Here is a 15,935-nt window from a genome sequence, read left to right on the forward strand (position 1 = left end):
TTAGTGAGCTCTCCTGAGCTTGCTAATAAGAAAGTATTTTGTTAGGTTTTTTATTTTCAGAGAGATCTGCTGGCAACAGACTCTCTGCTACGTGGGACTGAGGGGAGAGAAGCAAACCTACTAACTGCGGCTAGTTTGCGCTTCGTAAGCTACTGGACACCATTAGCTCCAGAGGGTTCGAACACAGGATCTTTACCTTGGTCGTCCGTTCCCGGAGCCGCTCCGCCGTCCCCCTCGCAGAGCCAGAAGACAGAAGCCGGCGGGTGAAGCAAGAAGACGTAAAAATCGGCGGCAGAAGACTCCTGTCTTCATATGAGGTAGCGCACAGCACTGCAGCTGTGCGCCATTGCGCACACACTAACCCACACACTCCGGTCACTGTAGGGTGCAGGGCGCAGGGGGGGGGGGGGGGGCGCCCTGTGCAGCAATTGGGTACCTCCTGGCAAAATAGGGCATATATACAGCTGGGCACTGTAATATGCATGAGCCCCCGCCATTATTTTTCCGCAAAATCGCGGGACAGAAGCCCGCCGCTGAGGGGGCGGGGCTTCTTCCTCAGCACTCACCAGCGCCATTTTCTCTCCACAGCTCAGCTGGGAGGAAGCTCCCCAGGCTCTCCCCTGCAGAAGCACGATAGAAGGGGGTGAAAAGAGAGGGGGGGGGGGCACATAAATTTGGCGTAAAAACAATATATACAGCAGCTACTGGGTTAACACTACGTTACTGTGTGATTCCTGGGTCATATAGCGCTGGGGTGTGTGCTGGCATACTCTCTCTATGGGGTATATGCAATAGCGGGCGAATCGCGTCATTTAATCCGCCCCTGTAAAATTCGCCCGCACTCGCCAGCCGCAGCCCTGTCGCCGGGACCCTGAATTCACCATATGCAATATAAAACGAATTCGACCCACCCTCAGGCGGATAACGGCCAATCGGCGAGTAGTGGGCATCCAGAATTTGCCTTCCCGCCGAAAGCAGCCCTTTATTAGGGCTTGTTTGCTGCGTGCTCTGCAGCCATTTTGTGAACCTGCAGAGAGGTGTGAGGAGGTGCAGAGCTAGCAATTTGGTTGTTTGCTGTGGATATCGTTTGGACACCCCAGCAGGCTTTATTCCAGGACAGTCAGGAGGATTCCTGTTACCCCGGAGGAGAGCCATTTTAGGAGCTTTTACAACATTTGTAGGTAAGACTAAGTACCACATGTGTGTCTGGTGTTGCATGTATGTGTTTGTGTAGTGGGGGTTGCCATGAGGTGTACATGGGGTGTTTGTGTATGTGTGCATGTGTGCAGGTATGTGTATAGCCCCTTGCTTGTGTTGCTGCATTTTTTGGGGGAGACTTGTGTTTTGGGGTAGTTTTTCACGTTTTTTTTTTATTCTTTAAATTACTTTTTGGGTCTTCTATTAGCATTGGTGTACCTCCTGAGTGTGCTGGGATGTTTTTTGGCCATTTTGGGGTGATTTGGAGCAAGCTTGGTCGACAGCCTGGTCGACATGTGCTGTGGACTGTTTGGCAAACATGTGTTTTCCCTCCTCATTTAGCATTGGTGTACCTCCTGGGTGTGCTGGGATGCTTTCTGGCCATTTTGGGGTGATTTAGAGCAAGTTTGGTCGACAGCCTGGTCGACATGTGCTGTGGACTGTTTGGCAAACATGTGTTTTCCCTCCTAATTTAGCATTGGTGTACCTCCTGAGTGTGCTGGGATGCTTTCTGGCCATTTTGGGGTGATTTGGAGCAAGTTTGGTCGACAGCCTGGTCGACATGTGCTGTGGACTGTTTGGCAAACATGTGTTTTCCCTCCTCATTTAGCATTGGTGTACCTCCTGAGTGTGCTGGGATGCTTTCTGGCCATTTTGGGGTGATTTGGAGCAGGTTTGGTCGACAGTCTGGTCGACATGTGCTGTCGGCTGTTTGGCAAACATGTGTTTTCCCTCCTCATTTAGCATTGGTGTACCTCCTGAGTGTGCTGGGGTGCTTTCTGGCCAGTTTGGGGTGATTTGGAGCAAGTTTGGTCGACAGTCTGGTCGACATGTGCTGTGGACTGTTTGGCAAACATGTGTTTTCCCTCCTCATTTAGCATTGGTGTACCTCCTGAGTGTGCTGGGATGCTTTCTGGCCATTTTGGGGTGATTTGGAGCAAGTTTGGTCGACAGCCTGGTCGACATGTGCTGTGGACTGTTTGGCAAACATGTGTTTTCCCCCCTCATTTAGCATTGGTGTACCTCCTGAGTGTGCTGGGATGCTTTCTGGCCATTTTGGGGTGATTTGGAGCAAGTTTGGTCGACAGCCTGGTCGACATGTGCTGTGGACTGTTTGGCAAACATGTGTTTTCCCTCCTCATTTAGCATTGGTGTACCTCCTGAGTGTGCTGGGATGCTTTCTGGCCATTTTGGGGTGATTTGGAGCAAGTTTGGTCGACATGTGCTGTCGGTTGTTTGGCAAACATGTGTTTTCCCTCCTCATTTAGCATTGGTGTACCTCCTGAGTGTGCTGGGATGCTTTCTGGCCATTTTGGGGTGATTTGGAGCAAGTTTGGTCGACAGTCTGGTCGACATGTGCTGTCGGTTGTTTGGCAAACATGTGTTTTCCCTCCTAATTTAGCTGTGGTGTACCTCCTGAGTGTGCTGGGATGCTTTCTGGCCAGTTTGGGGTGATTTGGAGCAAGTTTGGTCGACAGTCTGGTCGACATGTGCTGTGGACTGTTTGGCAAACATGTGTTTTCCCTCCTCATTTAGCATTGGTGTACCTCCTGAGTGTGCTGGGATGCTTTCTGGCCATTTTGGAGTGATTTGGAGCAAGTTTGGTCGACAGTCTGGTCGACATGTGCTGTCGGCTGTTTGGCAAACATGTGTTTTCCCTCCTCATTTAGCATTGGTGTACCTCCTGAGTGTGCTGGGATGCTTTCTGGCCATTTTGGAGTGATTTGGAGCAAGTTTGGTCGACAGTCTGGTCGACATGTGCTGTCGGCTGTTTGGCAAACATGTGTTTTCCCTCCTAATTTAGCTGTGGTGTACCTCCTGAGTGTGCTGGGATGCTTTCTGGCCATTTTGGAGTGATTTGGAGCAAGTTTGGTCGACAGTCTGGTCGACATGTGCTGTCGGTTGTTTGGCAAACATGTGTTTTCCCTCCTAATTTAGCTGTGGTGTACCTCCTGAGTGTGCTGGGATGCTTTCTGGCCATTTTGGGGTGATTTGGAGCAAGTTTGGTCGACAGTCTGGTCGACATGTGCTGTCGGTTGTTTGGCAAACATGTGTTTTCCCTCCTAATTTAGCTGTGGTGTACCTCCTGAGTGTGCTGGGATGCTTTCTGGCTAGTTTGGGGTGATTTGGAGCAAGTTTGGTCGACAGTCTGGTCGACATGTGCTGTGGACTGTTTGGCAAACATGTGTTTTCCCTCCTCATTTAGCATTGGTGTACCTCCTGAGTGTGCTGGGATGCTTTCTGGCCATTTTGGAGTGATTTGGAGCAAGTTTGGTCGACAGTCTGGTCGACATGTGCTGTCGGCTGTTTGGCAAACATGTGTTTTCCCTCCTCATTTAGCATTGGTGTACCTCCTGAGTGTGCTGGGATGCTTTCTGGCCATTTTGGAGTGATTTGGAGCAAGTTTGGTCGACAGTCTGGTCGACATGTGCTGTCGGCTGTTTGGCAAACATGTGTTTTCCCTCCTAATTTAGCTGTGGTGTACCTCCTGAGTGTGCTGGGATGCTTTCTGGCCATTTTGGAGTGATTTGGAGCAAGTTTGGTCGACAGTCTGGTCGACATGTGCTGTCGGCTGTTTGGCAAACATGTGTTTTCCCTCCTAATTTAGCTGTGGTCTACCTCCTGAGTGTGCTGGGATGCTTTCTGGCCATTTTGTGTGGGTCAGCCATTTTGTGTGGGTCAGCCATTTTGTGTGGGTCAGCCATTTATACATGTATGTATGTTTATTTTATTTTTATTTTATTTTATAACAGAGATGTCAAAGGACAAGCAGACCCGATCCGCCCCTTCCCCCACCCCCTCGGATCTATCCCTGCATAGCAACGAGGAGTGGGAGCCAACCCAGGAGGCGGATACGACCGACCAGGCATGTAGTGACCAGCCGCGGTCGTCAAGGGCCCATGAGAAGTCCAAGAAAAAGCCTAGTAGAAAGGTACTAACCACACCTGCAGACACAAATAGCATCAAACTTTACCCACTGTAGTTTGTGCAATGCCATGCACACCTACTGGAATATGTGCGCAATGCCAGGGATACTGACACTCACAGGTACATACCGATCTTATTAAAAAAAAATGTATTTTTTTTTAATCCCTAAAGGCAAGAAGCCAGCCAGAGGAGCAGTCGGAGGAGGAAGCCTCTGGTGAAGATGCAGGACCGAAAAAGCCGCGTGGACCCAGATACACTGAGGCGGAAAACTGTACCCTAGTGGATTGCGTCGACAGGTCCTACGACGTTTTGTATGGACCAAGGGCACAGACAACAGCAGCTAGGACAAAGCGAATCATCTGGGAATCCATTGCGAGTCAAGTCACTGCAATATCTGGAAACCACCGGAGCACCAGAAATTGCTCGAAGCGGTACAGTGATTGCCGCAGACAGACCAAGAAGAAGATGGGGATTCAGCGCCGACATGAGACAGCTACGGGAGGTGGCCCGGCTCTCAACCTGAAGTGGCTATCCTGGGAGGATGTTATTAGAAGGCGCATGAACCCTGCCATGGTCGAAGGAGTTCGCGGAGGTGTGGACTCTAGCCGTCCTGCTGGCTTTCCCGAGGAGGAAGAACCGCCCAGAAGACGGAAGAAGGCGGGAGATAAGCCGTCCAAAAGGAGGCCTGATGGTAAGAATACATTCACATGAGCTGTACTTCCCTTTAAAATTTTTGTATGTGCTAATGTGCTTTTTTTTTTTTTTCCAGACAGGCCTGCCCAGAGGACATCGCCAGCGCACGGACCGTCACCTGTGCAGCAGGCATCAGCAGCAGCGCGCGGACCATCAACTGCGCCGCAAGCATCGCGAGCACACAGATCGTCACCTGTGCGCCACAGTTCGTCATCGCGCAGTTTGTCACCTGTGCACCAGACGACGTCAGCGCACAGACTATCACCTGTGCGCCAGACACCGTCGGCGACCACACCACAAGATGGGCGCCAAACTACAGCTCCTGCGCGCAGGCCATCACCAGATCGTCGTCTCTCCAGGAGCTCTGGGACTGTGACTGAAGAGCCTCAAGACACAACCCTTGTGGACCCATCACCCGATCTGTTTGAGTCTACAGGGTTAACAGACAAAACTTTTCTTGGGTTTGAGGACAGCCGTGCAGACGTATCCAGCCAGACCCTTGAAAAGTCTTCCGAAACGAGGACAAGTGGAGCTCCTGGAGCAGCGGCATCACAGGATGGAGAAGGTTTGTATTTATTTTGTGTGTGTGTGGGAGGGGGGGGGGGGGGGTCAGCAGTTGTGTAAAGTTTATTAACTTTCCCAAAAAAATTATTTTGCAAACAGTGGTGCCACGGACCAGCAGCGGACTAGCTTCGGGGATTGGTTCCTACTTCAGGCCGGATCTCCTACAGGAGTCGTCAGAGGATGACGAGGTGGAAGTGCAGGAGGCTCCAGTTGCTACATCCCTGTGTGAGTAAATTGAATTGTGAGCCTTTAAAAAAATGTATGATGAATGTGTATAATATTTTCTAATTTTCTTTTCAGCTGCCCAAATCCAAGTGGTGGCAGACATCCAGGAAGGGCAGAATCCCTCAACTGTTCAGAGGGTTCACACCCTGGCATCGGAGATTGGGACCCGCCAGGATACGTACACCAATGTCGTGGGAAGCAGACTGGACAACATTGAGAGGACAATGGAGAAGATGTCAAACAGTCTGCTTGAACTGCAGAAGACTCTTTCCGACAGCACGGCCACAATACTACAGGTCAGAATGCAAGATCATAGGGAGAATATGAACGTACTTCACGTTCTGGCCGAATCCATGACCCGGCTCGTGGACAACAGCTCATGTCTGGCAGAAAGCAATAAAAACATGTCGGAGAGTCATCGACACTCCTCATCCAGCCAACAGGTCATCGCAACCACACTGCAGATGATCTATGATAAGCTCCCAGGACCAGTTCATCAACACGCTGGTGATCCACCATATCCGCCGTCGCAAGCCACAAGGACGCCTCGTACCCTTCCTCAAGTCCCATCCCAGTACAGACAGTCACAGATGTACCAGGGATATACAGGGATGTACCCCACCCCCCAGATGCCTCCACCACCGGCCACACAGTCTTCAGCCGCATGGGCACAGAGGTCCAGTCAACATACTACCCAGCCTCCCAGGACATCGACGCCCTATCAGGGGGAAGAAGAGGATCCGGACAGACTTCCACCATAAACCCGGTCGTATTGTTTTATTTACTTATATGTTTTTCATGTATCCCTTTCTTCCCCTCCCATTAGTTTTTTTTTTTTCTTACTATTGTTTTCTGTGTTGGGCTTCCCCACCCGTGACCGGGTACTACCAAGGAGCTTTGTGTAGGCATACATGCGCGGGCATGTATGCGGGCGCGTGTGGTAACGGATGAAAGCTCCTTGTGGCTACATGTATGATGGGCCAAAGAGCTATTCTGATACCACTTTTTTCTTCCAAAAATCCTTTTTGTAATGGTGTATAGTTGGCTTTCATTGTGTGAATTTACTATTCACTAGTCTGTGTTTTTGACTTATTCATAGGATTGGTGGGGAAAAATGAAGTGGACGGCATAAGTTCGTGTTGTGCGTACCAAGGTGAGTAGAACCATGTTTCAATGTATCTATTCAAGAAACTTTGAACCGCATGCCTTTGTAGAACCACACAGTCCAGCAATGGGTCATGCTGGGCTGTGTTGTTCCACAAATGTTAGCGTTTCAAAGTGCAGACCACTGACGCCACTATTGCACTTTGAACCGCATGCCTTTGTAGAACCACACAGTCCAGCAATGGGTCATGCTGGGCTGTGTTGTTCCACAAATGTTAGCGTTTCAAAGTGCTGACCACTGACGCCACTATTTCACTTTGAACCGCATGCCTTTGTAGAACCACACAGTCCAGCAATGGGTCATGCTGGGCTGTGTTGTTCCACAAATGTTAGCGTTTCAAAGTGCTGACCACTGACGCCACTATTTCACTTTGAACCGCATGCCTTTGTAGAACCACACAGTCCAGCAATGGGTCATGCTGGGCTGTGTTGTTCCACAAATGTTAGCGTTTCAAAGTGCAGACCACTGACGCCACTATTGCACTTTGAACCGCATGCCTTTGTAGAACCACACAGTCCAGCAATGGGTCATGCTGGGCTGTGTTGTTCCACAAATGTTAGCGTTTCAAAGTGCTGACCACTGACGCCACTATTTCACTTTGAACCGCATGCCTTTGTAGAACCACACAGTCCAGCAATGGGTCATGCTTGGCTGTGTTGTTCCACAAATGTTAGCATTTCAAAGTGCAGACCACTGACGCCACTATTTCACTTTGAACCGCATGCCTTTGTAGAACCACAGTCCAGCAATGGGTCATGCTGGGCTGTGTTGTTCCACAAATTTTAGCGTTTCAAAGTGCTGACCACTGACGCCACTATTTCACTTTGAACCGCATGCCTTTGTAGAACCACACAGTCCAGCAATGGGTCATGCTGGGCTGTGTTGTTCCACAAATGTTAGCGTTTCAAAGTGCAGACCACTGACGCCACTATTGCACTTTGAACCGCATGCCTTTGTAGAACCACACAGTCCAGCAATGGGTCATGCTGGGCTGTGTTGTTCCACAAATTTTCATTGAAAAGAAATGAACATGAATTTAGTGTGGCTTTACTTTAATATACTTTTTTTCTTTTCCCCACAGATATCTATATACACAAGAAAAGAATGTAAAGAAGAACAAACTACTTTTTTGTTTTAATTAACTTTCAAACTTTATTTAAAAAATAACATTTTTCTTCAATAAACTTTAAAAAATAGAAGTTTCCTGTGGTTTTTATTAAAATTTGTAATGCAGTTGAATTGTACGTAAGTAGATTGCCCAGGGAACATCAGGGGAACTGTGTCTCTTCACATCCACGCCACTTAGGAAGGATACACCGGAAGACCTGTGGAAGAGAACAGTATGAGCTTCCAGATATGGGTGATAGTGTCACCCTGGGACTGGAAAAAAGAGGTACATACAACAGTCCACACAACACAAGCGGGTTACAGCGGCCCAAATGCAACCCTCCTGCACTTGCATCACTACACATCCAAACATTCCCTGACTAGCATTGCTGTTTCAGGGAATGTTTGGATGTGCAGTCTTGCAAATGCCGGAGGGCTGCACTTTGGACATGTCGGGGTGATTTTGGACAAGGGAGTTTTGGGCAATACATCTCACCTGAGGGGGGGTTGTCTGCTACATGGCGGAGGGTCAGGTCCACATCACCAGTAGGTCGGCCATGGAACATCAGTTGAAATGTCGTGTCTCCTCACATCCACGCCACTTGGGAAGATACATCGCAGGACCTGTGGAAGAGAACAGTTTGAGCTTCCAGATATGGGTGATAGTGTCACCCTGGGACTGGAATAAAGAGGTACATACAACAGTCCACACAACACAAGCGGGTTACAGCGGCCCAAATGCAACCCTCCTGCACTTGCATCACTACACATCCAAACATTCCCTGACTAGCATTGGTGTTTCAGGGAATGTTTGGATGTGCAGTCTTGCAAATGCTGGAGGGCTGCACTTTGGACATGTCGGGGTGATTTTGGACATGGGAGTTTTGGGCAATACATCTCACCTGAGGGGGGGTTGTCTGCTACATGGCGGAGGGTCAGGTCCACATCACCAGTAGGTCGGCCATGGAACATCAGTTGAAATGTCGTGTCTCTTCACATCCACGCCACTTGGGAAGATACATCGCAGGACCTGTGGAAGAGAACAGTTTGAGCTTCCAGATGTGGGTAATAGTGTCACCCTGGGACTGGAAAGAAGAGGTACATAAAGTCCACACAACACAAGCGGGGAACAGTGGGTCCAAATGCAACCCTCCGCCACTCGCGTCACTACACATCCAAACATTCCCTGACAAGCATTGGTGTATCAGGAGGGAATGTTTGGATGTGCAGTCTTGCAAATGCCGGAGGGCTGCACTTTGGACATGCCGGGGTGATTTTGGACAAGGGAGTCTTGGTCAATACATCTCACCTGAGGGGGTTGTCTGCTACATGGCGGAGGGTCAGGTCCACATCTCCAGTAGGTCGCCCATGGTAGAGTTGGATAAAAGGGTCAAATATTTGCGGTAACCCAACAGGATAAAACAGGGGGGAACGAACTGTACAAACGGGCCTGGGGATATACATCAACAGGATGTAAAACTCTGAAATAGATAAATGAAGAGGTTTTTTAAAAAATATTCCAATGTCAGTTTACACGATAATACAAATGTTGTCAGTATACTCACAGGCAACTGCAAAATAATTTTGGATCAATGTCCGCCGGGAATCCTCTCCTTCGCCCATACCCACCGGTAGAGCAGAAGACCGGTTCCTGCGTCGGAAAGCACTACGACGAAGAGTCACCGGCAAACGGTTTGCGACACATATGTTGTGTAAAATACAACATGCACATTTACCATGCCGCAAACCTTCGACGGTGAGTACAAAAGAGCACCGCCAGAAGTGTCTAAACATCGAAACCGGCTTTTAAGTACACCGAAGGCACGTTCAATTATTTGCCTCGATGCAATGTGTGTCTCTTGGTAACGTTTTTCTGCTCTACCAACAGGATTAGACAATGGGGTCAACAGCCACGGTTTGTTTGGATAACCCGCATCGCCTATAGAAAATATAAAAAAAATGTTAGGTACTTGTAAAAAATAATAATAAAAAAATATTAATAAAATAATAAAAAAATAAAAGAATGAAAATACATACCTAACAGCCAGCCACCAGGCATGTTTCCTGTTTCGAACTTGTCAAACAGCGATGACTGGCTTAGGATGAAGGAGTCGTGAGATGATCCAGGAAATCCAACAAAAATGTTCAAAAATCTCATGTTTACATCACAGACCGCTTGCACGTTCAGGGAATGGAACTGTTTTCGGTTCCGAAAACATTCCTCTGAATTCCGTGGCGGTCTGATCTGCACGTGGGTACAGTCAATCGCGCCCAGCACATTGGGAAATTTGTATTTGTTGAAAAAGCCTAATTTGATCTCACGACATTCGCTGTCCGTCTCTGGAAATGTAATGTACTGGATCGTCAATTTGCGGAAAGCCCTAATGACCTGGGTTATACAGCGCGACAGTGTCGACTGTGAAAAACCGCATGTTTGAGACAGTGTAGGCTGGAATGTGCCTGACGCCAAAAAATGTAACGTCCCCAGCAGTTTCTGAAAACCGCTGATTGCACGATTTGTCCGTGCCCGAGGTTCCAAGTCGGCCTCCAACAGAGCGAACAGCGAATATATGTCGCGAGTCGATAAGCGATAATTTTGTATCACCTCGAACTCGCTGAGATCCTCCAGTTCACGCCTAGTGCGATACTGGCGTGGACGTGGAAATGAAACCCGCAATACTGGCTCACCCAATGCAGACATTTGCTGACCTGGATCCTGATGTTCATCAGCACTTTCTTCCTCCATCATGCTTGCAGCCAGCATGAACATCACAATCTGGTCAGAAAAAGGCTCCATCATTGTAGTCAGTACAAAAATAGGAATGTGTTTTAAAACGCAGGAATTTTCCTAAAAAAACGATTCCACAGAGCTGACTGTAAAATGGCTCCTTCTCCCTGTAGTCTCAAACCTGGGAGTGAGGAGATAGGAGGGGCTTTGCAGAAGTGTATCCTGGGTAAAACTGTGGAATCATGGGTAAATTTCCCTCAGGAGATTGAAGAAAAAAATATTCCTTTAAAAAATCAATTAAATAATACTTGTGAAGCAAAAAAAGACAAACCAAGTAGATAATCCTTTCAAATATAAATAGATATGCTACTAGCAATCCTCAAATATCAAAAAAAATCATGTACTAAAATTTTTTTTTTAGATCCCGCCAGTCAACTGAGGCGGACTGAAATAGTCGAATTTGCGGTCGAAAAGCACTGCAGGCGAATTTCCAAACTTGAATTGAATATGCTTTGGACGAATTGCAGCATCTGTACCATTGCAGAAAAGTCGAATGCGAAAAAAGTCGAATTGCCAAAAGTCGAATTTTGAATGTCCGTTTTTTTGCGATAAAGTACTGTACTGCATAGGCGAATTGTTTTTTTGAGGCGAAAAAGTTCCAGAATTCGACTATTTCTGGAATTCGCCTGCAATTGCATATACCCCTCTGTCTCTCCAAAGGGCCTTGTGGGGGAACTGTCTTCAAATAGAGCATCCCCTGTGTGTCTGGTGTGTCGGTACGTGTGTGTCGACATGTCTGAGGTAAAAGGCTCCCCTAAGGAGGAGATGGAGCTAATATGTGTGTGAGAGGGTGTCTCCGTCGACAACGCCGACACCGGTTTGGATATGTGTAAGTGCTAAGGTGAATTTATGGCACAAAAGATTAGAGAACAGACAGGAAATCTAGCCATGTCTGTCCCTCTGTTGCAGAGATCTTCAGAGTCTCTCAATGCTCACTATCCAGTGTCGACTACGATAATGAAAAGTTACAGCCAAAATGGCAGGAAAGTATTCAATATATGATTATTGTAATAAAAGATGATTTGCATATCACTGATGACTCATCTGTTCCTGACACAAGGGTACACATGTTGAAGGGGAAGAAAGCTGAGGTAAATTTCCCTCCTCTCATGATAAAAAAGAGCGGGAATCTCCAGACAAGAGACTGCAGTTTCCCACAAAGAATTCTCAGGCAGCATCCTTTCCCCACTAGGGCCAGGATACAATGGGAATCTTCCCCTAGGGTGTCACAAAAGGTAGCCCTGTCGTAACAGCTATTCTCAGGGATCCTGCAGATAGCGTGCACATTCTGGTACACTACTCAGACCGGCGATGGCGTCGGCATGGGTTTATAGCGCTGTGGTAGCGTGGACAGTTACCATATTAACAGAGATTGAGACCCTAGTATGTAGATATATATATATATATATATATATATATGTGTATATATAGAGATATATATATATATATATTAAAGATGCTGTCTTAAGAGATATATATATATATATTAGTGATGTGCACCGGAAATATTTCGCGTTTTGTGTTTTGGTTTTGGGTTCGGTTCCGCGGCCGTGTTTTGGATTCGGACGCGTTTTGGCAAAACCTCACCGAAAATTTTTTGTCGGATTCGGGTGTGTTTTGGATTCGGGTGTTTTTTTCAAAAAACCCTAAAAAACAGCTTCAATCATAGAATTTGGGGGTCATTTTGATCCCATAGTATTATTAACCTCAATAACCATAATTTCCACTCATTTCCAGTCTATTCTGAACACCTCACACTATTATTTTTAGTCCTAAAATTTGCACCGAGGTCGCTGGATGGCTAAGCTAAGCGACACAAGTGGCCGACACAAACACCTGGCCCATCTAGGAGTGGCACTGCAGTGTCAGGCAGGATGGCCCTTCAATAAAATAGTCCCCAAACAGCACATGATGCAAAGAAAAAAAAGAGGCGCACCAAGGTGGCTGTGTGACTAAGCTAAGCGACACAAGTGGCCGACACAAACACCTGGCCCATCTAGGAGTGGCACTGCAGTGTCAATCAAGACAGGATGGCACTTCCAAAAAATTGTCCCCAAACAGCACATGATGCAAAGAAAAAATGAGGCGCACCAAGGTGGCTGTGTGACTAAGCTAAGCGACACAAGTGGCCGACACAAACACCTGGCCCATCTAGGAGTGGCACTGCAGTGTCAATCAAGACAGGATGGCACGTCCAAAAAATTGTCCCCAAACAGCACATGATGCAAAGAAAAAAAGAGGCGCACCAAGGTGGCTGTGTGACTAAGCTAAGCGACACAAGTGGCCGACACAAACATCTGGCCCATCTAGGATTGGCACTGCAGTGTCAGGCAGGATGGCCCTTCCAAAAAATTGTCCCAAAACAGCACATGATGCAAAGAAAAAAAGAGGCGCACCAAGGTGGCTGTGTGACTAAGCTAAGCGACACAAGTGGCCGACACAAACACCCGGCCCATCTAGGAGTGGCACTGCAGTGTCAATCAAGACAGGATGGCACTTCCAAAAAATTGTCCCCAAACAGCAGATGATGCAAAGAAAAAATGGCGCACCAAGGTGGCTGTGTGACTAAGCTAAGCGACACAAGTGGCCGACACAAACACCTGGCCCATCTAGGAGTGGCACTGCAGTGTCAATCAAGACAGAATGGCACTTCCAAAAAATTGTCCCCAAACAGCACATGATGCAAAGAAAAAAAGAGGCACACCAAGGTGGCTGTGTGACTAAGCTAAGCGACACAAGTGGCCGACACAAACACCTGGCCCATCTAGGAGTGGCACTGCAGTGTCAGGCAGGATGGCCCTTCCAAAAAAATGTCCCCAAACAGCACATGATGCAAAGAAAAAAAGAGGCGCACCAAGGTGGCTGTGTGACTAAGCTAAGCGACACAAGTGGCCGACACAAACACCTGACCCATCTAGGAGTGGCACTGCAGTGTCAATCAAGACAGGATGGCACTTCCAAAAAATTGTCCCCAAACAGCACATGATGCAAAAAAAAAAAAAAGAGGCGCACCAAGGTGGCTGTGTGACTAAGCTAAGCGACACAAGTGGCCGACACAAACACCTGGACCATCTAGGAGTGGCACTGCAGTGTCAATCAAGACAGGATGGCACTTCCAAAAAATTGTCCCCAAACAGCACATGATGCAAAGAAAAAAAGAGGCACACCAAGGTGGCTGTGTGACTAAGCTAAGCGACACAAGTGGCCGACACAAACACCTGGCCCATCTAGGAGTGGCACTGCAGTGTCAGGCAGGATGGCCCTTCCAAAAAAATGTCCCCAAACAGCACATGATGCAAAGAAAAAAAGAGGCGCACCAAGGTGGCTGTGTGACTAAGCTAAGCGACACAAGTGGCCGACACAAACACCTGACCCATCTAGGAGTGGCACTGCAGTGTCAATCAAGACAGGATGGCACTTCCAAAAAATTGTCCCCAAACAGCACATGATGCAAAAAAAAAAAAAAAGAGGCGCACCAAGGTGGCTGTGTGACTAAGCTAAGCGACACAAGTGGCCGACACAAACACCTGGACCATCTAGGAGTGGCACTGCAGTGTCAGGCAGGATGGCCCTTCCAAAAAATTGTCCCCAAACAGCACATGATGCAAAGAAAAATGAAAGAAAAAAGAGGTGCAAGATGGAATTGTCCTTGGGCCCTCCCACCCACCCTTATGTTGTATAAACAGGACATGCACACTTTAACGAACCCATCATTTCAGCGACAGGGTCTGCCACACGACTGTGACTGAAATGACTGGTTGGTTTGTGCCCCCACCAAAAAAGAAGCAATCAATCTCTCCTTGCACAAACTGGCTCTACAGAGGCAAGATGTCCACCTCATCATCATCCTCCGATTCCCCACCCCTTTCACTGTGTACATCCCCCTCCTCACAGATTATTAATTCGTCCCCACTGGAATCCACCATCTCAGGTCCCCGTGTACTTTCTGGAGGCAATTGCTGCTGGTGAATGTCTCCACGGAGGAATTGATTATAATTAATTTTGATGAACATCGTCTTCTCCACATTTTCTGAAAGTAACCTCGTACGCCGATTGCTGACAAGGTGAGCGGCTGCACTAAACACTCTTTCGGAGTACACACTGGAGGGAGGGCAACTTAGGTAGAATAAAGCCAGTTTCTGCAAGGGCCTCCAAATTGCCTCTTTTTCCTGCCAGTATACGTACGGACTGTCTGACGTGCCTACTTGGATGCGGTCACTCATATAATCCTCCACCATTCTTTCCATGGTGAGAGAATCATATGCAGTGACAGTAGACGACATGTCAGTAATCATTGGCAGGTCCTTCAGTCCGGACCAGATGTCAGCACTCGCTCCAGACTGCCCTGCATCACCGCCAGCGGGTGGGCTAGGAATTCTTAGCCTTTTCCTCGCACCCCCAGTTGCGGGAGAATGTGAAGGAGGAGATGTTGACGGGTCACGTTCCGCTTGACTTGACAATTTTCTCACCAGCAGGTCTTTGAACCTCTGCAGACTTGTGTCTGCTGGAAAGAGAGATACAACGTAGGTTTTAAATCTAGGATCGAGCACGGTGGCCAAAATGTAGTGCTCTGATTTCAACAGATTGACCACCCGTGAATCCTGGTTAAGCGAATTAAGGGCTCCATCCACAAGTCCCACATGCCTAGCGGAATCGCTCTGTTTTAGCTCCTCCTTCAATGTTTCCAGCCTCTTCTGCAAAAGCCTGATGAGGGGAATGACCTGACTCAGGCTGGCAGTGTCTGAACTGACTTCACGTGTGGCAAGTTCAAAGGGTTGCAGAACCTTGCACAACGTTGAAATCATTCTCCACTGCGCTTGAGTCAGGTGCATTCCCCCTCCTTTGCCTATATCGTGGGCAGATGTATAGGCTTGAATGGCCTTTTGCTGCTCCTCCATCCTCTGAAGCATATAGAGGGTTGAATTCCACCTCGTTACCACCTCTTGCTTCAGATGATGGCAGGGCAGGTTCAGGAATGTTTGGTGGTGCTCCAGTCTTCTGTACGCGGTGCCTGAATGCCGAAAGTGGCCCGCAATTCTTCGGGCTACCGACAGCATCTCTTGCACGCCCCTGTCATTTTTTAAATAATTCTGCACCACCAAATTCAATGTATGTGCAAAACATGGGATGTGCTGGAATTTGCCCAGATGTAATGCACACACAATAATGCTGGCGTTGTCCAATGTCATGTATTGAATCCCGCTTTGTGGACTTTGTGATCTGTGTGATAAAACGGTATTGAACCCCGCTTTGTGGACTTTGTGAAGC

At 47.9% G+C, this 15,935-nt stretch overlaps 2 protein-coding genes across 2 annotated transcripts; one reads left to right on the forward strand and one right to left on the reverse strand.

Moving 5' to 3' along the window:
* The first annotated feature begins 992 nt into the window (after positions 1 to 992).
* LOC134928556 (mucin-2-like) lies at positions 993 to 7,895 on the forward strand. The gene is made up of 7 exons (XM_063924433.1): positions 993 to 1,181; positions 3,951 to 4,129; positions 4,297 to 4,816; positions 4,895 to 5,383; positions 5,482 to 5,607; positions 5,683 to 6,760; positions 7,854 to 7,895. Exons 2-6 carry the CDS (start codon positions 3,953 to 3,955, stop codon positions 6,366 to 6,368), a joined length of 1,998 nt encoding a protein of 665 aa, XP_063780503.1. The 5' UTR covers positions 993 to 1,181; positions 3,951 to 3,952; the 3' UTR covers positions 6,369 to 6,760; positions 7,854 to 7,895.
* Positions 7,896 to 9,010: 1,115 nt separating this feature from the next.
* Positions 9,011 to 11,102, reverse strand: LOC134929480 (putative nuclease HARBI1). Its single transcript, XM_063925093.1, has 2 exons — positions 9,917 to 11,102; positions 9,011 to 9,818 (listed from the first exon to the last, which is right to left on the reverse strand). Exons 1-2 carry the CDS (start codon positions 10,677 to 10,679, stop codon positions 9,559 to 9,561), a joined length of 1,023 nt encoding a protein of 340 aa, XP_063781163.1. The 5' UTR covers positions 10,680 to 11,102; the 3' UTR covers positions 9,011 to 9,558.
* Positions 11,103 to 15,935: the final 4,833 nt, after the last annotated feature.

The sequence above is a fragment of the Pseudophryne corroboree genome, chromosome 5 (genome assembly GCF_028390025.1).
Source record: "Pseudophryne corroboree isolate aPseCor3 chromosome 5, aPseCor3.hap2, whole genome shotgun sequence".
Taxonomy (NCBI): Eukaryota; Metazoa; Chordata; class Amphibia; order Anura; family Myobatrachidae; genus Pseudophryne; species Pseudophryne corroboree.